Below are 27,082 nucleotides of genomic sequence, written 5' to 3'. Positions count from 1 at the left end.
ACGTACAGAACTGACTTGTGGGTCTCACGTCACCAGACTCCTCGCTAAATTGCCTCACGATCTCCGAGCAAACTTTAAGAGGTATGTCAATCCACTCAAGACACCTATCCCTACCTTGTTTGAATTTGCAGAATGGCTGGAGTATGAGGTGAGGGTGCAAGGGGACGGTACCCAATTCATTGTTGACTCTGGCAGAGAGAGACAAAGTTTCCGAAAAGACCAGCAAAGAGTACCAAAAGTATTTCACAAATCTACTGCCATCTTCCATGGAAGTGAGCAAAGGCCAGTTTCCAAGGATGAATCAGTTCACAGAAATGCAGTTTCTGAGGTGAGACCACTAGAGAAACCAAAGAAATACTGCCCCTTTTGTAATACAACTCAGCACTATCTTAATCAGTGTTCAAACTTCAAGCTGCTGACTAAAGAGCAGATTGTGACCTGGATCAGATCTAATCAGAGATGCTGGAAATGTGGACGTGATCACCAAACAGGTCAGTGTACTCTTAAAGCCAAATGCAAGAAGTGTCAAAGAAGACATCTCGAAATTCTGCACGAGGTCAATAACGAAATGAGTGCTAATGCGACCAAAGAAACTGCAGAGATCACACAGTCTACCAGCACCACTATAGAAACTCTGTATGTTGATCGACCAACTGGCAGTAGAGTGTTACTGAAATTGTGCAGAGTCATCATACGCAATGGAGACTTTTCACTGGATACCTATGCATTGCTAGACGATGGTTCAGAGCGCACTATACTTCTCCATGAGGCAGCTCAGCAACTCCACCTTCACGGTAAGCCTGAAGACCTGTCTCTTCGCACAGTGCGTCAAGATATCCGCATCATCCGTGGCTCCACAGTATCATTCTCAGTGAGTCCTGTCACACAACCAGATCGCAACTTTGCAATCAAAAGAGCCTTCACAGCTGAGGAGCTTGGACTAGCACCTCATTCTTACCCAATTGAAACGCTCCAAAAGAGATATCGCCATCTCAGAGGCCTACCTCTGCAGTCAATCGACCACGCAAGGCCATTACTGCTCATTGGGTCAGATTACCCACAACTGATCACCCCTGTTGAGCCAGTTCGTTTGGGACCTCCTGGAGGTCCAGCAGCTGTGAAAACTCATTTGGGATGGACACTCCAAGGTCCATCAAAGTTTCTTGAACATATCCCTCACACACAACAATGCTTGTTCACATCTGTAAGCCTTGCACCTAATGATCTATTCAGTCAAGTTGAGAGGTTGTGGCAGATGGACATCTTACCCTACCAAAATGAACGGCTTGTGACAAGGTCAAAGCAAGATGCAGAAGCTGTGCGCATGCTGGAAGATAAAACAATGAGGGTTGAAGTTGAAGGTGTGCAAAGATACGCTACCCCCCTCCTGTGGAAAACCAGTCCTCCACCTCTAACTGCTCCAAAGGAAGCCGTACTGCCTCATTTGCGAAGGACTGAAAATCAGCTGGCAAAGAGCTCTGAGAAATCTCAAGTGTACAAATCAGAGATAAACAAGCTGCTAGAAGCAGGCTATGTGAAGAAAATTCCCCAATCCGCAGCTGTACAGACTCAAGGGTGGTACATTCCACACCACATGGTCCACCACAACGGAAAGAACAGGATTGTATTCAATTGTTCCTTCAAATTCCAAGGGCTGAGCCTGAACGAATATCTCCTTCCTGGGCCAGCTCTGGGTGCGACCTTGCTGGGAGTACTTCTCCGTTTTCGAGAGTATGCAGTAGCCATTAGTAGCGATATAAAGGGGATGTTTCATCAGGTGCGCCTCCTGTCAGAAGACCAAGCATTCTTGCGATTCCTGTGGCGAGACCTGAACACAACTAACCCACCTGATGTCTACCAATGGTCAGTGTTACCCTTTGGCACCACGTGCAGTCCGTGCTGTGCAACCTTTGCTCTTAGGAAACATGTCACCGATCACAGCCATCCAGACAGTGAGGTACGAGCATCAATAGAGCGTTGTTTCTATGTTGATAATTGGTTGCAAAGTGTCCCCTCTCTTGAGACTGCCAGGCAATTAGTGGATGACATGCAACATCTTCTGGCCGAGGGTGGATTTGATCTGCGCCAATGGGCTAGTAACACTCCCCAACTCCTGCAACACCTGCCGCAGCAAATCAGGTCAGAGAACCATGAGCTTTGGTTTAGTTCAGACAGAGCAGACCCTCAGGAGCGCACATTGGGACTTAGGTGGCAGTGCAGGTCTGACACACTTGGTTATAAACATGGCCATGTTGTAAAAACTGAGCCCACTATGCGACACATATATAGCATCCTTTCCAGTCAATACGATCCATTAGGATTCATCACCCCATTTACCACTAGAGCTAAGATAATCGTCCAGAGGCTCTGGGACAAAAAGAGAGAATGGGATGACCCTGAACTGCCCACAGACCTCAGAAATGCATGGCTCACATGGGAAGATGAGCTTCCACAACTTTCCAGTGTCACACTGTCCAGATGCTACACTACAAAGGTAGATCCCTTGACCAGTTCTAGAAGTGTGCACACGTTCTGTGATGCCTCAGAGCGAGCGTACGGCGCTGTAGCCTATCTCCGCACTGAAGATAAAAGGGGACAAATAGAGGTGTCATTCTTGGCAGCTAGATCACGAGTAGCTCCAAAGAAGCAGCAAACAATTCCCCGACTTGAGCTATGCGCTGCTCTTACTGGAGCACAACTGGCAGCAGTTCTGAAAAGAGAGCTCACACTAGATATCAGCAGTTTCAAATACTGGACTGATTCTACAACCGTTCTCAACTGGCTTCAATCAGACTCGTGCCACTTCAAAGTGTTTGTAGGAACAAGAGTTGCGGAGATTCAAGAGCTAACTGAGTCACAATCATGGTCCTATGTGCACTCTCAAGACAACCCTGCTGACGATATTACTCGTGGCATGTCACTGGCTCAGCTAGCCAAACCTACCCGCTGGAAGAATGGCCCAGAATTTCTGCAGAAACCTCCATCATCATGGCCTAAATTGCCCAACCTAGAACCAGCCGACACCTCAAAAGAACTGCGCAAACCAATATCCTTCCATCTTCTAATAACTCAAGATGACCAGCATTCAGTTAATACATTTCAATACAACAGTTTTCAAGAGCTTGTAGACGCATCAGCCAGAACCCTTCACGGGGCGGCCAGTCCCACAGATACTGTCACGGCTGAAACTTATAAGAAAGCTGAGCTCAGACTCATCCAACGGTCTCAAATGGACAGTTTTCCTGACGAATATGCTCAGCTTCAAGCAGGGAAACTCATTTCCTCAAACAGTCGTCTAAAGACTTTAGCTCCTGAATTTGATTCTGACATGCAGCTGATTAGAGTGGGTGGACGACTCCGAAGATGTCACCTGCTGAGCCCTGACATTCTTCACCCAATTGTCCTAGATCCCGTCCATCCAGTAACTAAGCTACTAATTCAGCAGTATGATGCACAGCTCCATCACCCTGGTACTGAAAGGGTCTTTGCTGAAATCAGAAGACGCTTCTGGATCTTGAGAGGTCGTCAAGCTGTTCGTTCAATTCAGCATCATTGTACTGAGTGTCAAAGATGGCGTGGCAAGCCCAATATCCCTAAAATGGCTGACTTACCCCCTTCCAGTTTAAGACTCTTCCAGCCAGCCTTTTACTCCACAGGCATGGACTGTTTCGGCCCATTTACTATCAAAATCGGGCGTCGAAATGAAAAACGCTGGGGTATCATTTATAAATGTTTGACCACAAGGGCAGTGTACATTGATCTTCTCTCTCAAGCCGACACAGATTCTTTTCTCATGTCTCTACGTCGATTCATCGCCCGTAGGGGAAAACCTCATGAGTTGCGCTCTGATCAGGGTACAAATTTCAAAGGTGGAGATCATGAGCTTAAAGAAGCCTTCAACAACATTCACCCTCAATTGCAAAAGGAACTTGCCAAGCAACAGATCAACTTTCAGTACAATCCACCAAACTCCCCACATTTCGGAGGATCGTGGGAAAGAGAAATCAGATCTGTTAAAGCTGCACTGTACACCACCATTGGTGCTCAAACTGTCACAGAGGAAGTGCTGAGGACTGTCTTAATTGAAATTGAGGGAATTTTAAATTCAAAGCCATTGGGATATGTATCTTCGGACGTAGCAGATCCGGACCCAATAACCCCTAACTCACTCTTAATGGGCCGGCTAGACTCTGCCTTGCCTCAGGTCATTTACCCTGCATCTGAACTGCTCAGCCGCAGACGCTGGAGACACAGCCAGATACTGGCAGATCAGTTCTGGAGCCGTTATCTGCGTAACTACCTGCCCGGACTCCAGTCTCGCCAGAAGTGGCAACAAGAGAAAGACAACCTAATCATAGGGACGGTAGTTATGATTGCTGATCCACAATTCCCCAGAGCACTCTGGCCTATCGGGACTGTGAAAGCTGTCATTGCTGGAGCCGATAATAAAGTAAGAGCCGCGGAAATTCAGGTCAAAGACAGAACCTACATCAGACCTGTTGTCAGACTGATTAAGCTCCCTCCACTCCCTGAATGACTGGGAGTACTGGCCCGAGATGCAAATCTGCAAACACATTTGGGGGCGGCTGTACTAAAATGAGGGCCAGTCATTAATCGGTTTTAAAGTCATATGTTTACAGTCATTAATATATTTATATAGTTCTATATATATGTGATATTTCATTCCCTGTTACTTTGTAGTCAGGCAGTAAGTTACTCACCTATTGTTAGGACCCGACGGTACTAAGGACCCTAATGCTGACGCAGTTTAGTTTGAGGTACGAGCGCTATTGTTACTATATGCGCAAGACGGACCTAACGCGATGAGAACGCCAGTTCATCAGCGATCGATAAAGAGTAACACATGTGTGCGTGCATCAAAGAGTAAGTTAATCTTTATTATACTGTGTTATTTACACTGTGAATGTGCGTAAATTTGTCTTTAAAGACGTGATTAACACATATGCAGTGGCACACGACACGTGTCTGTAAGATAATCCTATTATACGATCGCTGTATAGACATATTTCCAGTGTTAATGTCATACGAAATACAGATTGTATTCACTTGCATATTGATTTTTTATCAGTGTGTATATTTATACTTTATTCTTGTTTCTCTTTCTAGAACCACACTTTATTAAATTATATTCAAGTTTGAAATGAGTGGTCTATGAGTGGTGTGTGCATCTGGCTCCTCCTAAACGGACATCACTTATTTGTTCTGATCGGACAATCTTTGGTGGTTGCCACCGGGTATTAATTAGCACTAAGAGCTGAATAATTCTTTATAGTGGTAGACAATTAAGGTCACAATTACAATAACTAAAGAGACCTTTCTATTGACTGAAAAACACTAGGAGAAAGATGCCCAGGGTCCCTGATCACCTGCGCTAAACATGCCATAGACCTGCCACAGGGAGGCATGAGCACTGCAGATGTGGACAGCTGAGACAGGAAGGACAGATCATCCTTGCAGTCCCAAACATGGTGTCGCCCCAGACGTGTTCGGAAAAAGCGAGAGGATGTTTCTTTTTTTGCTGAGTTTTAACGCCGCTGTAAGTGATGCTGACACACCAGTACAGTGCCTGGCCTGCAGTAGCTGGGTGCATAACTAAGGGACAGGCTGATAAACTGCCTGCAGGGCAGGACAACCAAGGTGTAACAGACATAGCAAAAACATTACATCCCCTGTAGGGCTGAGCAAATATGGGCAGAACTCTTTACTGCCTTAGTACTTCAAAAATCCTTTTGAAATGGTATACATGTGAATTAAACGTGGCACAATGGCCTTTCTCATTATAGTATGCTAATGCCTATCTAGTGCTAGATATTTCATCACTATGCTGATTGAGGACTGTTGGGACACTCCAGGCACATGATGGTTCTGTCGGGAGAGACAGAGTCATTTACACCTCAATGACACGTCTGTACCATTTGCTTCACAGGACTTATGCTTTCAATTACATACTGTTTATTTACTAGTGTGTTCTAATAACTATGTTTGGTCTCATCTAGCAGCTTATAAACTGAAATGAATGGTGGTGAACTTAATAGAGATATTAAAGTATCCTAATGTACAATCTAGGTACTATTGGTTAAACATGCATTGAGGATAATATGTTAATGTTCTTCTTTTGGTTTCCTGTCAGTTGGTTTTGGTGTTGGTATTCCACTCATGCTTAAACATGCTTTGCTCAGGGTATAATTAGGAAAAGTAACTGTTGATCTAGGAGAGAGGCTTTAACCCCGCCAATGCCGCCATTCCCGCACACCAGTGCGAAGGCTTTTACGGCCTCGTTTGCACAACAGTGCATTATTTGTTACAACTAAGTTTTCTATACATGTTGTTCCATTCTACTGTCTGTATATTTAAACATGTAACTTAATAAATAACTCTGCCTGCTTTAAAGGTTTTGAGAATCTTTCCTTTTATCAATGATGATGTTTAAAGCTAAAGTGATTATAACTTTCGCTAAACGTTCAGGTTAAATCCTACGTTTTCCCATCAGTTCTAAGAAAGACCTTTACCTTAAAAGAATAAGAGGGTAAAGAATAACAACAACTTTAATGGAGTCAGATCAATTATATTGGAGTCAGATAAATATTTTAATTACACGTCATCCTTCAACTGCCTTTTGTTCCGATTATTGGTTCAAAATAGCAGCGTAAGCTTCCAGCCTTACACCCCAAAATGCAGTTGATTTTTTATTTATTTATAAATATTTCCACTGAACAAATGGACCATATGTTTATAAGGGCTTTCACAAATAACATAAAGTGATACTTTCTGCATTATTCGATTTTCATTAAATCATTGTTTAGTATGTTTATGAAGCCATTTACCATCCTTTCCATTCGGTCCATGCGCTCTATCTGAAATGGTATTCCATTAAAAAAAGAGCAACTATAGCAGAACTGAGCTTTCTGATGAACAAACAAACATCCCTTGCTAAGCTGAACTTGACATGAACAATGCATGACCTCACAATCCATGGAAAGAATGCAATTTAGAATGCAGTTGGAATGCATTAAAAAAATTCTGTTTTCAGTTGAAAACGGTGTCGTGTAAGCAGCCCATAAGTCAGTAACTAGACTAATGATTTTTACAATGGAAATTAATCAATCAAAAACTTAAAGCAATTACTTTCTTCTGCTGCACAGCCAAAACAATCTTTGTTGCATTCATTTCCTATTATCAATGTAAATAAATCACTGCTTTGAAACAGTCTGGCCTATTGTAAAAAGCGCTATATAAATGAAGGTGACTTGACTTGCATTTTATCCAATATTGACCTTAACCTGTGTATATATCTTCATTCTTTGCATTCCTCAAAAAGTCCTAATATTCCACACTTCTTTACAGTTTCCAATGAAACTGGCACAGTAATACCACTAAACTATTCCTCATATAAAGCAGAGATGTATAAGAAGTCAGTGGCTAGCTGAGTCTCTAAGTGTTAGCTGGTGTTCAGTAGTCTGGACATTAAATGTTTTATAATATTATACTATATATCTAAGATCTATATGTAATTAACTACATATAGTTGATGGACCCCAGTGACTTCCATAGTATTTTTTTTTCCTACTATGGAAGTCATTGGGGTCCATCAACTGTTTGGTTACCGACATTTTTTAAAATATCTTCTTTTGTGTTCAGCAGAAAAAAGAAATTCATACAGGTTTGAAACAACTTGAGGGTGAGTAAATGATGACAGAATTTTCATTTTTGGGTGAACTATCCCTTTAACCATTAAATGTGGAACTTTCTTCGATAATAGGCTACATTTATTGATATTTTTTTGCATACGCCTTGTTGATTTTTTGAAGGAAATGTATTTATTACGTGTCACTGAAGGAGTTTTCTGAAACTTGGGGGGACAGGTTGATGTTAACCACGAGTGCTCCACCAATGAGCGGATAGGCTACGCAATGGCATGCGCGAATCACGTGTCCCGCCCCTTCGAAAACCCCGCCCACTTCGTTTCATTCACTCAGCAATACGGATACTACACATTAGTTATAATCCGGTCACGCTATCGTTAAATTCACCCAGAGCGACCCACAGCATTCATATGCCAGTGTAATAGAGCAGAAGTTGAATCTCTTAATTGTTTGAATTACAATTTAGTTCCGAAGTAGATCAACATGGAGAACGACCTGGATAGCACAGGAGACAGTCGCCTGGACCAGGCTATCACGCAATGGTTACAGTATGACAAGGTAAGACCAAACACATTTGTAGCTGACCAAACACAGCTGTTATGTAGCTTTAAGTATGTGAGATCTGACATCTTTAGTGCTGAAACTGAATTCAGTATTGCCAAAACCCCTTTTGAGTGGCGCAATAACAGCTCAGCTAGGAAACAGCGAAGAGGAACATCCATAATGTGTCAGTTACCACTAACTGTCTGAGTGCCACTTTTCAGTAGTAGCCTAAACATGCTTTTTACATCTGAACTGTGATTCGGTCAGTTTCTTATTGATATGACATGAATATGGATTCTATGAAAATACTTTGCTCAGAGGTTGTTCAGGAGACTTTGATCAGCTTTTGTCCAAGACGTTTCTCTTAAAATTCCTAAAGACAAATTAAAAGACAAATCAGAGTAGAGCCAACTATAAAATTAATATACATTACACTACTGTTCAAAAGCTTGGTAAAATTTTGACTGTTTTTGGAAATAAATCTCTTATGTTCACCATGCCTGAATTTGATCAAAAATAACTTTAATAAAGATTAAACATTTTAAGGATAAAATGTCATTTATTCCCGTGACGGCAATGCTGATCTTTCAGCATCATAACTCCAGTCTTCAGAATCTAATCAGAAATTATTCTAATATGCTAATATGATGCTCAAGAAACGTTTCTTATTATTGTCTATGCTGAAAACTGTTGTGCTGCTTAATATTTTTGTGAAAACCATATGTTTTGATAAATAGAAAGTCCAAAAGACCAGATGGAAATCTTTTGTAACATTATAAATGTCTTTACTGTCACTTTTCATGCATCAATTTAATGCACCCTTGCTGAATAAAAGTATATATATGTTTTTTAATTACCACCCCAAACCTTTGAATGGTGGTATAGACTTTAATTTGGTTTGCATTTTTATTTTCATATTGAAATCTGTCTTTTGATTGCAAACCTTGGTATCTTAGCAAATCTGAGCAGTTTACAGATTGCTCTGCAGTCTGAAGGAGACACATGAGATCACTGGGGTCTAGCCTTTTTCTAAGGAGAAAAATCAGAAAAAAATCATCATAAGCCTTTAATCCCAAGAGAAACATTTTGAGATAATAAAGATCTAATCTGTAATTTCTCATCAGGAATGTTTTGGAATTGTGCAAATGAGTCTGATTCATTTAGTACAAATACACATGACCTGCCTGAACTGAAAGTGAGCACTATGCTTCAAAAACTGACAAACAGCTGCAAATTTTTTCTAGATTGTTCGGTTACCCTGAAAAAGTCAGAGTATTCTCTAATATACTAATATTCTGTATGTTAACTAATATGAAAACAAGTGCACACATCATATTGTTAATGTGTTTAGTGTGAGGGAAATACTTTTCATTTGTTCCTGATATAAAAAAGAATGTAAATCATTGTCAATGGACAGTTCCATAAATGCAGTTTAATGTCATTACAGTAATTGGAGTCGTGTGCTTAACTGGGTCACATGAAACGTGGTTAAATGTTTTACTTAGAAGTTTATGGTCATGGATTTGGTCAAATTGGATGTTCAGATTTCATCCTCTTTTTCAGTGCAAAAAAAAGTAACGTAGCTTTTTGAATCTATATTAGGTATCACTATATGATTAATTTAAGTATATAGGCAGTGTAGTCACCAAAATGATTCTATTGGCCTGTGTGCTGCTCAGAGAGGTCATCATAAGTGTAAGAGCATCATAAGAGCATCCTCACATGGTCTCACTTATCAGGAGGGTGAAAGCATATTGTCCCACACACACACACACACACACACACACACACACACACACACACACACACACACACACACACACACACACACACACACACACACACACACACTCACACACTCACACACTCACACACTCACTCACAACACTAATCAAAATCATCAGGACGAAGTGCCTAGAGACAAAGGCTCTCCTTTCTTCCCCCCTATTCCTTTTTTTTTTATTGTCACTTCTATACAATATGCAAAGTCAACATACAACCAAAATTGACCTTATTTACTTTATTAATACACATTCCTGCTCTTACTGGAATGATTTCATGAGTGCACATTATTAGATTTTTTTTTTTTAAATGATAGATTATATTTTTTGTGTGTGTTTACAGAATCCAAAGACGGCTGCTGCCGTGCGGTCTATGGTTAAAGATAAAGCCATGTCAGAGCTGCAGAGGTGTTTCGGGGCCCGAATGGAGTTCGGCACAGCGGGACTGAGATCCGCCATGGGACCTGGAGTGTCCTGCATGAATGACCTCACCATCATACAGACCACTCAGGTGACGTAGCTTCCCATGTCATCTTCCCACCTATTATCTTATCACTCGGAATCATTAAAACTATACAGGAGATCCTAAGCTATGACATCAGATCAAAAAGATTGAAGTGCTCTTGGTTCCACACAGAACGACAGACTTCTTTCTGGTGATGTATGCAAGACTTACTCCACTTAAACCCCGCTTCTGCAAACTCGCGTTCATCTGCCTTGACTTTTCAGAGCAACAGCCACATCTCAAGATCTAATCAACAGCTTATGCATAGAACGAAGTCTCTACCCTACATTTCTTTTCAATAAACTACTGTAAAACTCTGATGTACGTCACAATATGGAAGAAAAGATTGGTCATTACTTCAGTTTCATTATGACCTTAAGGTGTGAAATTATGTGAAATTTTGTATGAAGCACATCTGACACCAAAGTCACTTTCAAACCAAGTAGCTTCCTGTTGGTCAATGTGGCGAATCCCCACGGCCCAATTTAACCCATTGCGAGATCTGTGCAGATTTTTTTTTCTTACAATTAGAAAATATAACGGAGAAATAATTCAGAATTGTGAGATATAAACTCGCAATTGTGAGAAAAAAGTCGATAAAAGTCGCAATTACCTTTTTTATTTTTTATTCTGTGGCGGAAACCAGCTTCCATAAATAACAGTAATGTGCTTTTTGAAAATGCAGATTCATTCTCTGACAGAGTAGCGCAAAAAAAAAAAAAAAATAGCAGTACACAAGGGCATCTGTGCGCACTTGTCACATAGAAGAAATTCATTCAGACATTTGTATTCACTTTGCTATTCTCTGTCGCATAGCAAAATAGTCTGTTTGTGAGTGCAACCAAGTCATAGTTTTATGTATTGGCTCTGGAGAATGTGACCAAGAGTGTGAATTTCATTGTTTGGCCAGTTTTCTTTGCAGTATGATGGAAAAGAGATTAGAGAACCTCTTCTGGCTTTCCATAAAAAATCTGAAGCATTGTCAGTATGCAAATGTTCTTTCAGGCAAAATTAAAATGTTTATTGCACCGATCACTCGTCTTGGTGTGAACAGGACTTAAACTTCTATTTTGATCAGTGGAACAAAGCACTTGTACAGTATACAGTCCAATTTATTAAGAAGTTTTTCTTATTTTCACATAAATTTAAACACTTTCAGAACGCTGGTAAATGTTCTGCAAAGCATAATCAAGGTACTGGACCAATATTAATATTAATTCCACTCTTTTGCTCCTGGTAGGGTTTCTGTGCGTACCTGGAGCAGTGTTTTACAGATCTGAAGCAGAGGGGGGTGGTGATTGGGTTCGATGCTCGCGCTCACCCCCCTAGTGGCGGCAGCAGTAAAAGATTCGCCGCCCTTGCTGCTTCTGTCTTCATCAGTCGAGGGGTCCCAGTCTACCTCTTCAGTGACATCACACCCACTCCATACGTGGTACGTATGAACCTGCTACACTGACTTACACTGTGGTATAGCATGACACATTAGCACCCATGAGCCTTAGCACATACTCACTTTCAAAGAAATTAATACCTTTGATTAACATGGCGCTCTGCAATGTGCCTTTTAGGGGTGCAACGGCTTGTCATTGGGGCAGCACCCTTAAAAGGACATCTTTGTACCCTTTTTTCCCCTTAAAAGTAGCATATTATTACCTTAGAGTAGCAATACTTACCTTAAGGTACTACTATTAACCTTTATAGGGGTTGATAAGGTATAAAGTTGTCCTTTTAAGGGTACTGCCCCAATGACAAGCTGTTGTACCCTTAAAGATACATTTTTTGCAAATTTTTTCGGAGAGTGAACAATACCCCTTAGGTGTTCTAAAATCACTGTAAACCACAGCTTCCTGGGGATTATTGCTGTAATCAAGCAGCACAACTATTTTTAACATGGGTAATAAGACGAAATATTTCTTGAGGACCAAATCAGCATAATGGCATATTGACTGCGACATGTTCCACTGCTATTTACCACAGTAAAAAAGGCATAAAAAAATTGAAAAATTGTATATACAAAAATCTACTACTTTCCTTTACTTGCTGGTGCCATGGTACAGTAATGGTATCACCATGGTACATATGCCATGGTACTGAATGATTGATTACTATACTAATTTGCATGCTACTCCAAGAAGCTTCTATGGAACATATTCAAAAATATGAAGTAGTAACACTGTAACTTTGTTTTTTTCCCCCATTATTTAGAAGTGTTGACTATTGTAGTTTGTGTTTATGTTCAAATATCTTTTTGAAAATGTTCTACATCCGGCTACAAACAACTAATTACAAATCAAAATCCAAACGCATGAGAAAGAAGGGCGATACACACAATTGCACGTGAAAACACTGTGAGATTATTGCACAAGAGACTGGAAGGGTTCATGAAGATTCTTCACCAATCATCAACTTTTCTGTTCCCATGAGAACACGGACACACTCTCACTCATTCTCTTATCACTCTCTCAACCTCTCACTCTGTGTCCTCTAGCCCAAAAACATTTCGGTCCCTGTTATGTAAAATGGAGTATTAGTCCACAAAACACTGATTTAAAAAATCAAATATGTCATATTTCTTAAACTCAAGAGGGAAACAGTTATGTCATCCACTGTAATTTGACATATTCTTCATCTTTTGGTGGCCACGGGGGAATCTAAATGTCATATTCTCAATTATCAGCCTAGCCTGGGTCTGTGTACCAATGTGCACAGTCAGAGATCTGCCACACCATGATCATGTGAGCCTTGCATGCTCAGAGCACATGTTTGTTCTACAATTTTAGGTAGCTACTTTTTAAGGTAGTGTTACCTTTAAAAGTTACATGATACATAGTTGTGTTACTCTAGAAGTGAAGTTTTTAAATGTTATTTATATCTCTATGTGGTGTTTTTAATGCGCTTTCAGACAAACCACGTGCAAATTCATAAGTCAACACCATTGCTGAGTATTTTCTCCTTAAAACTCCTTAAAAACACGGCTTAAAATCGCGGCGTTTCTGACATCACAAACTACCTTGTAACCAATCACGTCATCGTGCGGCAGGCTTTAGCATGTCGTTAACCGGGTCTTGAGAGAAGCCAGGTTATCCTGGTATATTTTTCTGTTGATATGAAAAATCAGGTATATTTAGCAATATAGTGGGTGGATTATGTATATGATGTATATTACAACGTTATGATGTACTATATGCCTTTCTCCACTGACGTTCTGAGTTGTTCAAAGCGTTTCTGAGGATATTGATTTTTAGAAGGCTCTCATTATTAGCTGTTTGATAACGTAGTCTAGCCAAACGTGAATCATATTAATTACCGTTATGTGTCCGACGTTGTAGAGAGCGATACATAAAACGCATCTGAGGTGGTGTGAGTGAGTGGAGGAGGGGCTAATTTGCATATTCACGGATCCGTGTATATTAAATGAAGAAAGGGTGTAGAGTTACATTTAAGCCATTTTAAGGCATTTTGGTGTTCAAAGATGAGTTTTAAGGGATAAAATGATTGACTACAGGGGGAATTTAACTGTTCTAAAATCATTGTAATCCACAGCTTCTTGGGGGCATATTGCTTTAATCAAGCAGCACAACTGTTTTAACTTTGGTAATAATAAGAAATTATGAATAAATTACATTTTATTCCAAAATATTAAAATAGAAAACAGCTATTTTAAATTGTAATAATATTTCACAACATTACTCATTTTACTGTATTTTTTATCAAATAAATGCAGGCTTGGTGAGCATAAGAGACTTCTTTCAAAGACATTAATTAATCTTTTGAACGGTTGTGTAAAGTTGAAAAAATTAATACCTCTTTTCTTCCTTTTCCTTCTCAGCCTTTTACTGTGTCACATCTAAAACTGTGTGCTGGTGTCATGGTAACAGCCTCCCACAATCCCAAACAAGATAATGGATACAAGGTAAATATGCTAGATGTTTGATTTAGAAAAATATATTTTGAGCATGTTTTGATTAGACTTCTAGGTATGATCCATTTTTCAATGTGTGTGTGTGTGTGTTTAAGGTGTACTGGGCAAATGGAGCTCAGATCATTCCTCCCCATGATAAGGGCATTGCTGCAGCTATAGAACAAAACCTTGAGCCGTGGCCTGAATCATGGGACACAGATGGAGCTCTTCAGAGTTCCCTTCTCAATGACCCATACCAGGACATACACAGAGAATACTGCCAAACCATACAGCAGCACTGCTATCACAGGTACACTCACAAAGACATGTCTGAAGAATTAGGACTGGGTCAAAAAGTTGATTTATTCAATTTCATTTGAACCATCTGATTTTAATTTTCATAAATTCCTAAATTAATGCTTTCATCAATGAATGGGTAAAGTAAACTGTATTTATGATTATGAAATGATGCCTTTAACATTACCTATTAATCATGTATATTTTGTTTCTTTCTGAAAAATGAAAGTCATGTGCAAAGATCAAATATCAATCATTACAACTCTCTGAGTAGTTTTAACATGTTATTGAAAATGGCTATGTTACTGTATTATGGACTTGCTACTGCTAATAGATGCACAGACACGCTGCTGTGAGCATGTAAGATATCCTGCTGCTGCATAGACATGCATAAATCCCATAGCAGATCTAGGCAGGTGGAGCTGGAGGAGGTGGAGGGTATCAGATTAACTCTGATATGCTGCAGGACTAATTTACAGCAAACAATGAACCAGGCTATTTAAATATTGAGCAAGCAATCTCATTGGCTGCAGGATCAGCAGAGGCCAATCAGCTTGTGCCATGTGGTAATGATGTGATTGCTTGCAAATTGCATGTAAAGGACTAATCAGTCTGCACCCTCTACAGTTTCATTAGTCCCAGTACCCAGCCATAATACTTAATCAGTCTGGTTTTTACACCTCTCTTGTCCTCACAGGGAGCTGAATAAGAATACAGAAGTGAAGATTGTCCATACATCAGTTCATGGAGTGGGCCATTTTTTTGTCCAGGCTGCTTTTAAGGCCTTTGACCTTCAACCTCCATATGCTGTGGAAGAGCAGAAAGATCCTGACCCGGAGTTCCCCACTGTCAAATACCCCAACCCTGAGGAGGGAGAGGGAGTCCTGGTACAATACACACACACACGCACAGCATACTTATGCTGTGGAAAATGTGCCCTTGTCATGCAATGCCAGATGGACAGTAATCTGTATGTGTTTGTGTATGTAGACGCTGTCCTTCGCACTCGCAGATAAAGAGGGAGCAACTGTTATTCTGGCAAATGACCCTGATGCTGACCGACTAGCTATTGCAGAGAAACAGAAGAGGTCCGTGTTACTTGACATTTCGCGTTGATTTTCATTTTGTGTGTCATTTTATGAACAGCAATCATTCTTTTTTGTAGTGGGCAGTGGAGGGTATTCTCTGGTAATGAGTTGGGTGCTTTGCTCGGCTGGTGGATTTTCCAATGCTGGAAGCAGCAGAAAGGAGAGGGAAAAGCCTCCATTAAGGATGTATACATGCTATCCAGCACTGTCTCCTCAAAAATCCTCCGTGCCATTGCCGTGAAAGAGGGCTTCCACTTTGAGGTACCTCTGCTTTTTACCCATATAATGTGTAATACAATGAATGATTCCTTAGTTTCGTGGTGCCTCAATCACAGTGGTTCTCAACCTTTTAAGACCAAGACATTTTTTCCTAACTAAGCTGATGCATACCTCTGCTACTTCAATTGTGATAAAAATAAATATACTCAAAAATGTGATAGCATTTAATGATATTTCAGTAGTTTAATGTTTTTTACATTTTAATTAAGGTTATGTGTATATAACTAACTACATTTAAAGAATTTTAAGACTTTTTGGGGCCACCCTGGAAGTTTACAGAGGCCCCCTAGTGGGCCCTGGACCCTCGGTTGAGAACCACTGCTCTATCCCATGGAAACTGTTCTTTTCTGATAGCAGCGAATATTAGCTATGTTGCTAAATTATAAACTGAATTTAGTTGCAAATTGAAAAATTGATTGTTCTATGGGTCAATAAGAGTGTGTTGCCACAGCCCTGGAAATCTTGGATATATCAGGGAATTTCAAAAGTGTGCTTTTTCAGGCCTGGAAAAGTAACATAGTCAAGAACATTTCTATAATCAATCTACATTTTCAGAGTGTGTATTTACACTAAGTGCAAATAGCCTGCCTTATTAGGAGAGGCTGTTTACACTATCTCCGCCCACTGATGCCTGGTTGGGCCAAACAAAACTATGGAAGACACTGACTTGTCAACAGTAGCAATAGTGTAGGGGTAAGGTAATATCGCTCTACTCCCTTTTTCCATTACATATCAGACCGGAAAAGCATTTATTTTCAATAAAAATGAATAAAATATTCAAAAAGTGTAAATAAAGTGTCTAACATGTTTAATAATAAAGTGTTTATCGGTTAGGGTTAGGGTTAGGGGTAGGTGTAGGAAGGGCTTTATTTTCCCAATAAGGTGGTATCTATTTAATAATATTAATAAATATAATAATTTACTCTGTTATTATTGCATACCGTTTAATGTACAACAACACTGAGGTGCAAATAGTATCTGTCTCTATTTATAAATAGCATCTAACTACTATTTACACTTATTGCAAAGAAAATACTGCTATTTTTACAGTGTAAATAAAATCTATCTCTATTGTCACTTAGTGTAAATAGCATATCGCTAAGAAAATGCTGCTATTTTCACATAGTGCAAATAGAATCTAGTAGTTATTTGCACTTATTGCAAATAGCTGTTGCCATAAATCTTTCTTGTAATGCTCACTTCAAAAGTATTTCTTTGGCTCTTCTTTGTGAATGTGATCTCACATAAAATGTTTTTTAGAATAGCTAGAAAAGTCTTGATAAAATCATGGAAAGTATTTGCTCAGAAAATTCTGCATTGTACAATATCATGTTTGAAAAAAATGTTTATCTTTTAGGTTTTTTGTTTGTTTGCTGAATCTCTGCATGTCTCTTACACAGGAGACTCTAACAGGCTTTAAATGGATGGGAAACCGAGCCAGAGATCTCATGGACCAGGGAAAAACTGTTCTGTTTGCCTTTGAAGAAGCTATTGGTACACTCACATCCACACACCGCGAGTCACTAAAAACATGCAAATTTATGTGCATTTGTGAAGTTCTGGGAACATTCTGGCTTTAGTAACCCAGTGATCAAAAGTTCAAGACACTAGAACTCTCTTAAAGCTGCAGTCCGTAACTTTTTTTTGTGTTCAAAATGTACAAAATTGATAAGCTAGTACCATGAGTACTGAGGATCATGAATCCTTTTTCCAAACCATGTTTTTGTCTTATCCTGAATCACTACGGTACACCTATAATAAGTGTTTATATTTTGACTACTTTAGACTGGTTCGGGTCGTACCGCTGTGGAGTAGCCCAGTACCTTTGTGACTCGGCAAGAGTCGGCATAGACATAAACAGAGAGAAGTAGCTCCAGCTACAATGTTCTTCCACAAGACGCATGCAGTTCTGTTTATTAACCGCTAGAGCGCCAAAAGTTACGGACTGCAGCTTTAATAACAGAAATCATGGAGGCCCTTGCGTAAGACTCCTAACCTTACATTGATCCTTTGTTCCTTTTGTATATGTACTGTTAAGTTGTACTGTTAATTTTGGATGAAAAATGTTCTGCGATATAACACTTAACCTAAATCTTTATCAGTTTCACCTTGTCCTAGCTAGTGCTGTCACTGTGTATCATATGATACATATCACAATATGTATCATTATGATTCAATTAATTTTTATGCATCACAATATCATAATACTATTAAGAACCCCTTATGTTTTAAACAAACATAAAACTAACTATCCTCTACATGAGATGGTTCTCCGTCAGTCTTAGTTGGAATATTTTTTTTTATATTACCTCCAATATTACCTCCAAAACCTTTAAACATTTTTCTTTGGTTGCATTGTTGTTGTAGGTTACATGTGCTCTACTGCAGTTTTGGACAAAGATGGTGTGAGTGCGGCTGCCATTGCTGGCGAGTTTGTCTCTTACCTGGCTTCTAAAAATATAACTCTGTCTCATCAACTCAGATCCATTTATGAGGAGTATGTAACAAAAACTTTAGCATTGACATCTCTAATACATTTTCTTGTATCATCTTGTTAATCCTTATTGTCATAATGTCTCTCACTGATTTTAGGTATGGTTACCACATTACCAAGAATTCCTACTTTATCTGCCACAACCAAGACACCATAAAGCGGTTGTTTGAGCGTCTTCGGAACTACGACGGGGAGAATTCGTACCCTAAAGAGTGCGGGGGCTTTGCCATCACAGCAGTGAGAGACCTCACGACCGGCTATGACAGCCACCAGCCCGACAACAAGGCTGTGCGTAGCCCATAATGATTAGAATTATTTTGATAGCTGATCTTATTTAAATGTTTCTTATCTTATATCTTCTATTTGTGTGTCTCTTACTATTACTCACAGGTTCTGCCCAGCAGTAAAAGCAGTCAGATGATTACCTTCACTTTTGCTAACGGGGGCGTGGCTACAATGAGGACCAGCGGCACGGAGCCTAAAATCAAATATTACACTGAGCTCTGTGCTGCACCAGGAAACAGGTTTAGAGTGTTACCATTTCACACTATATAGGTCAAATTGTATTATTATTAATAAATAAATAAATGTATGGTACAGTACAATATAATTATTGCAATAGTAATATATTTCTTTGATACATTTTTTTAGAAAATTAAAAATAATACTAATTTATATATATATATATATATATAATTTTTTTAAATATAATTTTCTACAAAAAATTTAAATATTTTATTGAGATATATATATATATATATATATATATATATATAAAATAACAATATATGACATGTATATGACTTTAGTTATATAGAATTACTATTATGTATTATTTATATATAATATATTATAAGAATCATTATTATTCTGTACAGTATATAATACTACTATTATTATGCAATATGACTATACAATAATAATAATAACAGTAATATATTACATATAATTATATATTCAGTAAAAAATAAGTATTATTATTTATGTATTATATATATATATATATATATATATATATATATAATTTAGTATTATTAAATACATTTTAATTTTACAATACAATAGTATGGCAATAGTAATATTCTTTGTTAATTTGTTTAATTTCTATAAATGAATACAAATATTTTATAATAATACAACAATAATAATGTATTACATATAATGATCTATTAATTTAGTAATAGAATAGTATCATTATTATAATGCATTGTATAAAATATATTGTTAGAATTATTATTCTATACAGTTATTATTATTATTCCAAATGACTGCATAATAATAATAATAATAATAATTACATATTATTATGTATTAAAATATGCTAATATTTTTTAACATTACGATGTGATAAACATTTCCAACAGTAGTTTTCTATGTTGTCACATACAGCATATTTTATTAAGGTATGTTGTTAGGTAGTAGTTGGTCATCATTGTATTATATGAATCGAAAAAATTATAATATATATATATTTAATATATATAATATATATATATATATATATATATATATATATATATATATATATATATATATACATATATATATATATATATATATATACATATACATATACATATACATATATACATGCATAATTTTCACATTATACGCACTGCTAAATAATTTAGTAGTGGCACGTACCACTTGAATAACTCATAATCATGTATAAACAGGTTTTCTGTGTTTCTTTTCTCTAGTGATCTTAACCAGTTGAAAACTGAATTGGATAACTTGGTTGATGCCATTGTGGAACACTTCTACCAACCTGAGAAAAACAGCCTGACTCCTCGACCACAGTGAGAGATACAGTCACACGGGATTACAAAGATATTCATATCTTATCTAATTCTGCTGTTAGTCTTGACCTATAACCACTATAACCACTACTATAAAGCTTACATATTCTGAGTCTTAATCTAAGGAGGTTTTCTCATTATGTAGATCAAAGCGGGTGCTACAGGAACATAACAATTGCCTTTTTCATTTACATTTTTTCCACCTCTCAGTTTTCTAATCTACAATGTTATGGGGTAAAATAATATGATACTATTTTTAATTTGCCTTTTTTGACCTACAGTAGTGAACTGTGAATGTACTAATGCAAATAAAGTGTGCTTGAATTAATATAAAGATTATTTATCTCAGCAGATATATTAGTTGAGTTGATTGACAGAAATGATTCCATATTGCTGGAGCAGTGGACAATATCTAGTTTCTGTTAAATTCAGCCATCCAAATAACCTCAGAAATCAAAATGCCATCTGATGTCATTTAATACCAGCATTACTCAGATCTAGAATAGTTTTACCAAAAATCACTTAGGAGAAAAAAGAGGGACCTAAAAACCTTACTTTGAAAGAGCAGAGTTTGCCACTTTTACATGATTCCATTACATTCTCATTCCATCATCTACATTAAGTGGCCTGTAATAGTTTGATTTAGTAAATGTGATTTTACCGTAACTCAACCAGTTTGATAGTACATTCAGAACTGTTAACTGTGAGGTTGAGACTGGGAACCTGTTTGGAAAGTTTTACATTTGAACAGATGGACATTTTTTCCTTAAGCAGATAAGTGTATGTGATCAACCATATTTCTTGTGCTAAAGCAAATCTGATCTCATTTTTGCAATGGTTATGACTGAGATTTAACAGAAGGTGCCTTAATACTAACTTAATGGTTGACTATCCATCTATGTCATCCAATGCCATCTAATGTAAGGCTGACTAGTCAAACCACCACATAAAAATACCTGTTGATTTCTTTTTCATGTACAGTGATTTCATACATTTCAGGTGCTTATCAGTTTGATACTTTTAATCTCAAAATACAGTTTTTTTCCCCCCCTCTATTTTGAATCAATAAACAGCAAGTGGTAACCACAGAGTGGTCTTTTATTTGTGCGTGAGTGTGCGTTAAAGATGTAGGAATGAATCAAATGGATCTATTATATCAAATGACACAAATACTAATAACTTTATGCTGTGATTGAACGTGTTAAACAAAATTTTACTTTTCCCCTCGGGGTGTGTGAAATAAACTGCAAAAAAGGGGAAATTGCATGTATTATCTGTTTAAGGCCAGCAGAGGGTATTGTTTATCTCAAAACATTTATTTTATTTTTAACATTAAATTTTGATAATTTGTTTTTTGACATATCTTTATATTTATTCCTTATATTGTTGTATATTTGTATCCCTATATTTGTTGTTGTTTATTATTTGCATTGCCTTTTTACAGCCTCTTAATTTCTGATCTCTTGTATTAGAAATTATGGTTAGAAAATGTCAGCATTACTTGTATAGGCTATATTTGACATAATATTATATGATATTTCTTTTGTTCATGGGAAGTCTGTATTTGGCTAAGTTTATATTTTAGAATTGTGTCATTTTTTTATTTTAAACTTTTCAGTCATAGGCAATCTTGGTCACTCTACACCTCTTTATTTATAGTCTTGCACAGTTGACAGTAGTGTGCGCGCGCGTGTGTGTATGTAGCTCGTAGTAGTGGTCTTTACTTTCGGTTTGTGTAAAACAAACCTGAAGAGAGTACTTGTGTCTTAAATAAAGAGCAAGAGCTGTCTGTGAGCACGCGCACAAACACAGAGCGCGTGCACCGGGATATATCAATCCGGGCAGTGGACGCGGCAGGTGCGTCGCTGGATAAAGGCACATTTTTGGTAACTTTTTGCTTTACCACCTACATGTATTACACATATCGCATGTTGATAATATTAGGTACAATAATACTTATCAAGAATAGACTATAACACAATTATGCCTACATTTTAGTTGTTCAGTACTTTGACAGTGCATACGTAAACAGAACGTGGACACTGACTTCTTTGGACATCAAAGGTCACCATTCACTTTTATTGTGGTATAAGGGAAAAACGTACCGAAATAGAATGGTGGCTGAGGCTGTCAGTCAGAAAATCTAACGTCTCCTTTTGAGTTCCTCACAAGAAACAAAGTCATACGGGAAACAGCACGAGGATGAGTAATAATGACAGATTTTTTTTTTTTTTTTTTTACCTACGGAAAAGCAAAAACTATAAACAAAAATTTCGCAGCTTTATTAAAACCAACGTAGATTTCAAAGCACAACCGGATTGAAAAAGATTTGTTTTTATTTATTTATGTTTTATTTTAGTGCTGGCAAGACCTTCTCTCACCGTGATCTGCGCAGTCAGAAGTTCATTCAAACGTCAGAGAAGAAGACTTCCTCAATCACACACACTCATTCTACTCCGTGTCGCGTTATTGCTATGGCGAGAGAACGAAACAGTGATTAATCGACTACTTTGGAGAAAGTTCAACCTGAAAATCAGTTGCCGATGGGACATTATAGTCTGTATTGTCAAAAACTAACGGGACCGTTATTTAAGAACTTCCTCATATAGGCGGTGCATCGTGCGTAAAGGTAAGCGAAAGTTTAAACTTTTGTAAAGCTCATTATTTGTAGGCTATATAAAAGTATAGCAAAGTAACTTATAGTAAAATATTGCTCTGCGACAAACCTATGACCTTGCAAAATGTCCTCAAAATCTTTTCTTTTTTTTCCTTTTTTTGGTGACTGCCTCAGTCTCTCCTAGGCTACGATTTTGTGAGCTTTTTTATAAGCAAAATATTTTGTTGTTGTGACATTTTGCTATTTCTTGTTTGTTATCATCAGAGTAACTTTCTGTTGACCTCTCTGTAAATAGCAGTTGTGTCTCATTAGACATGCTTGGCTATTTATACTCGCTGTTGGCTTCAGTGCATGAGGACCCCGTCTCAGAACCGTGCAGGAGGACACTATTCCAATGCCTCAGACACTTCTGTTCAGATATACAATATGACCTTTACATAATCTTATTTTATAACGCTTAATTCTATTTGTAGAAGATGAGGTTCCTTGTTGTTGTCATTATCACTACAAACTCAATTCTGAACGGCGCATCCCTTGACACTGTGAATTTGCAGTGAATTTTGTTGGTGTAACATAATGCAAAAATTACTTTGTCAGTGTAACATAATGAAGTCAGATGATTCTAGGGTATATTAAATAATATTCTAGACTTAATTAAACCAGTTAATTTAATTAAAGCAAATTTTTAGGTTTTAGCCATTGTAAAAAAAAAATTTATAAAAAAAAATTTATAAAAAAAATGAAATAATGAAATAATATAAAATTAAATATGAGATGAAAAACTTAAAATAAAAAAAAAAACTGAAAGGGAAATTATAAATGTTGCTTCGGTAACTATAAGAGAAATAAGTTTAATTTTTTTTAAATAATCAAAAATAATATACAAACTAATAAAAATTACAAAAGCACAAAAAAATGACTAAAACTTAAATTAAAATGAACCCTTAAAATAAAAAAGACAAATTCAAAATATTAATAATTAATAATAGTATTTATAAAATACTAAAATAACAGTTTTTATCCTTCCTGACTTTTTTCAGTGATAAACTTTGTTTATTTATTGTTTTAAATATGTTTGACTATCATTTCTAATGCAAATTTAAAGAGAAAAAAATAAATAAAATAAAAATAATAGTATTATTATGAAATTGTATTAATACTTTATCATTTTATCATTTTTTAGACAACTTTGCTTAAAGCTGAAAGGGGGCAGGAATTATTTGCCTGTGTTCCTTTCCTAGGGCTTTCAGAGTAAGCTGTTTTATTCCCCTGCAAATGGCAGAGTTGAGGTTGTAAATGTTGTAGAAGTTGTATCAAACACCTTAAAAAAAACACCAATATAAATGAAGCAGGTGGTTCTGTGATAAGATACATTTATCACAGAACCACCTGCTTCATTTATATTGGTGTTTTTTTAATGTTCTTGACAAGGTCATACCTAGTTCCTCATTTTTTGACTAGGAGCATGGAGGGAATTTGTTTCGAGGTCAAACCCAGAGATGACCCAATCAAAGATCATCCTCTCTCTGCCCTTACACAAACACTTCCTGGATCAGTGGATAAGAGGAAGAAAGAGGAAGGGGAAGAGGAGATTAAATACAGCCTAACTCTGGTTGGATCTTTGGCCATCCATCCACAGACCACCATGACCATGCTCCCCTGGGTGGTGGCTGAGATACGGAGGCCCCGGCCGGGGGAGAAGAACGGAAACCATGAATTTAATTGCACTTACTCTCCAGAGGTCAGTTTATTTATACATGTTGGGAAAAAATACGTGTTACAGAAAAACACAGCAATGTAAAGCCTAATTGTAAATGTATTGTAAATATATATATACACTACTGTTTAAAAGTTGGTGTTGGTAGTTTCTTATGCTCACTATAAAAACACAGTAAAAAAGTTATTATAATTTCAAATATGAAAAGGTCTTCAGTTTCACATGATCCTTCAGAAGTCATTTTAATATGCTGATTTGGTGCTAAAGAAACATTTCTTATTATCGGTGTTGAAAATAGTTGTAGGCTACTGCTTAATATTTTTATGTAAACCATAATATATGTTTTTTGATGAATGGAAAGGTCTAAAGAACAGCATTTATTTGAAATATTTTTTCGTGTACATACATAGTGTCACAGTGGGTTGCAGGACAAAGACGATCATTTCAAATACAAAGTTTTAATTACAATCTAGAAGACAGGCAAACAGGTTGATCCACACACACTTAACATAACAGTGATCAGACAGAGAATGGATGTGAGGGACCAACTTATATAGCAAACACAAATGAGGATGATTAATCAATCACAGCTGAACCAAATTAACTCACAATGATGGTGACCATGGTAACAAAGGAGTGGCGGGAAAACTGAACGAAGGAAAACATGTGACTAATGAAAACAAACTGTGACACATAGAAGAAAACCATGGTAGCACCATAGCACTATTTTTTTCTTTTTCTCTCTGATGGTCCAAGGTTCGAGATCAGCCTGTGGTACTGCAGATTTCAGCCAATTCAGTGAGCTGCATTCTGGACACGGCAGGACCGGGGAAGCCATGGGACCCGTTGCAACATATGGTTCTGTTTGATCACAGGCCTCATCGTATCACCAAACTCATTCACAACAGCCAGGAGCCCAGCTATTTTGGCTGTCTGCTCAGAGAGGAGAAAAAAGCTGCCTGCTATGTATTCCGCTGCCAGGACCAGCTGAAGGTAAGGGGACATTTTTGGATTAGCTGCATTTGAACTCTGGACTGATTCATTAATATGGACTGATTAATATGAACTTCAAATTCAGTTAAGCTAAATTGAAATGTAATGGACTCCCAGTGTCACACAATTCTGTGTGGACTATGACAATACATTAGTGTTGGTAGTTTTGAGATTGTTGCATTTGTGGCTCTTAGAACTGTTAGAGGGTTTGCCGTAGGTGTTATTCTCACACATGACTTTGAAGTGAATCTCTTTTGATGAGGGAAAGCTCAGAGGTTTAAATGTCAATCCTCCCTCCTAATGGGTGTGTGCATTTGTGCAAGTATGATTTTTGTGTAAATAAGATATAGTACCATAACATCACAATGACAATCAGAGAGAACAACCAGTTTTGTGCCCATGCATTACATTCCGCCACATTGCGGGTCGATGCCATGCTATTGAAATGCGGTTGCTAAGGTGTTTTAGTGGTTGCTAGGTGACTTCTTATTGGCCTACCCCAATCTTAAAGGGATAATCCGCACAAAAATGAAAACTCTTCCATCATTTACTCACCCTTATGTGGTTTCGTACCTGAATGACTCTCTAACTTCTGTGGAACACAAAAGAAAGATATCTTGAAGAACGTTTTGATCTATTGAAATTCATTTTATGGACAAACATAATTTTTTTCAACAGACTTTTATGTCTTTTTAAGTCTTAAGCCCAATTCACACCGCACAGACAAACACCAACAAAAAAGTTGGTTGTTGCATTTAGAATTTTTTGAAAAACAGCTCATGTTCACAATGCCCCAGACAACAGACACCGACAAACGCTGACTGAACATCCTTTTAAGTCTTAAAAATGTAATGGCTCATATCCCTCTCAACTGGATCAGTCACCAAAATGTTTAAAACTTAGGTTTAAACTGAGGTTTAACAGTAACTCAAAGTATGAGCAATAATAATTGTGATTCTTGCCTTAACAAGCAACCTTAATCATAAAGGTAAATGAAAAGGTACAAATTTCACTAGGTTATAAGGAAATGGAAGACAGAGAAAGTACTGTATTCTTCACATAAAGTTTAGCACATGTGGCTAGCCACTGACATAAAAGGTTATAAAAAGCGCTTTATGTGCTTGTATGTGCGTTTACGAGAGAGACTGATTTGACATCGTTTACTTTCATCTTTTGACATCACACCGATGGCAGATTCACACAACTTGTTCCAAATTTGTTAGTTATCATTGGGTAACATGATGGCCAGTAGCACAGATTCATTCAGCTGTCTGTAATAAAGTTAAAACCCAGTACAAATCAAAACAGGTTTGTGAAATAAGAGTAGTGTATAAGGTGTCTTTATTGTAGTGATAAACAATGGTGGTTTATTACAATGATCTGATTGTTTTTGAATATTGACTT

The 27,082-nt window shown here is 37.4% G+C and overlaps 2 protein-coding genes across 3 annotated transcripts in view; both read left to right on the top strand.

Annotated features, from left to right (window-relative positions):
* The first annotated feature begins 7,988 nt into the window (after nucleotides 1-7,988).
* pgm2 (phosphoglucomutase 2) lies at nucleotides 7,989-21,439 on the top strand. The gene is made up of 13 exons (XM_082164430.1): nucleotides 7,989-8,222; nucleotides 10,332-10,499; nucleotides 11,734-11,925; nucleotides 14,323-14,406; nucleotides 14,511-14,704; nucleotides 15,389-15,578; nucleotides 15,682-15,779; nucleotides 15,857-16,040; nucleotides 17,459-17,552; nucleotides 18,426-18,555; nucleotides 18,651-18,840; nucleotides 18,943-19,076; nucleotides 20,253-21,439. The coding sequence occupies exons 1-13, from the start codon at nucleotides 8,148-8,150 to the stop codon at nucleotides 20,353-20,355; spliced, it is 1,836 nt and encodes a 611-aa protein (XP_082020556.1). The 5' UTR covers nucleotides 7,989-8,147; the 3' UTR covers nucleotides 20,356-21,439.
* Nucleotides 21,440-22,089: 650 nt separating this feature from the next.
* tbc1d1 (TBC1 (tre-2/USP6, BUB2, cdc16) domain family, member 1) overlaps nucleotides 22,090-27,082 on the top strand; it is a 67,461-nt gene continuing 62,468 nt past the window's right edge. The window contains exons 1-3 of one of the 2 annotated variants that reach the window (XM_082164417.1): nucleotides 22,090-22,237; nucleotides 24,430-24,709; nucleotides 25,442-25,678. In XM_082164417.1, the coding sequence (XP_082020543.1) occupies nucleotides 24,434-24,709; nucleotides 25,442-25,678 (513 nt within the window). In that variant the 5' untranslated portion in view covers nucleotides 22,090-22,237; nucleotides 24,430-24,433. Of the gene's footprint in view, nucleotides 22,238-22,615; nucleotides 22,981-24,429; nucleotides 24,710-25,441; nucleotides 25,679-27,082 lie in introns of those variants that run through there. The other variant, XM_082164416.1, reaches the window with a different exon arrangement.

The sequence above is a fragment of the Leuciscus leuciscus genome (genome assembly GCF_965113295.1).
Source record: "Leuciscus leuciscus genome assembly, chromosome: 3".
Lineage (NCBI taxonomy): Eukaryota > Metazoa > Chordata > Actinopteri > Cypriniformes > Leuciscidae > Leuciscus > Leuciscus leuciscus.
This window is presented reverse-complemented; position numbering and strand designations above follow the sequence as displayed.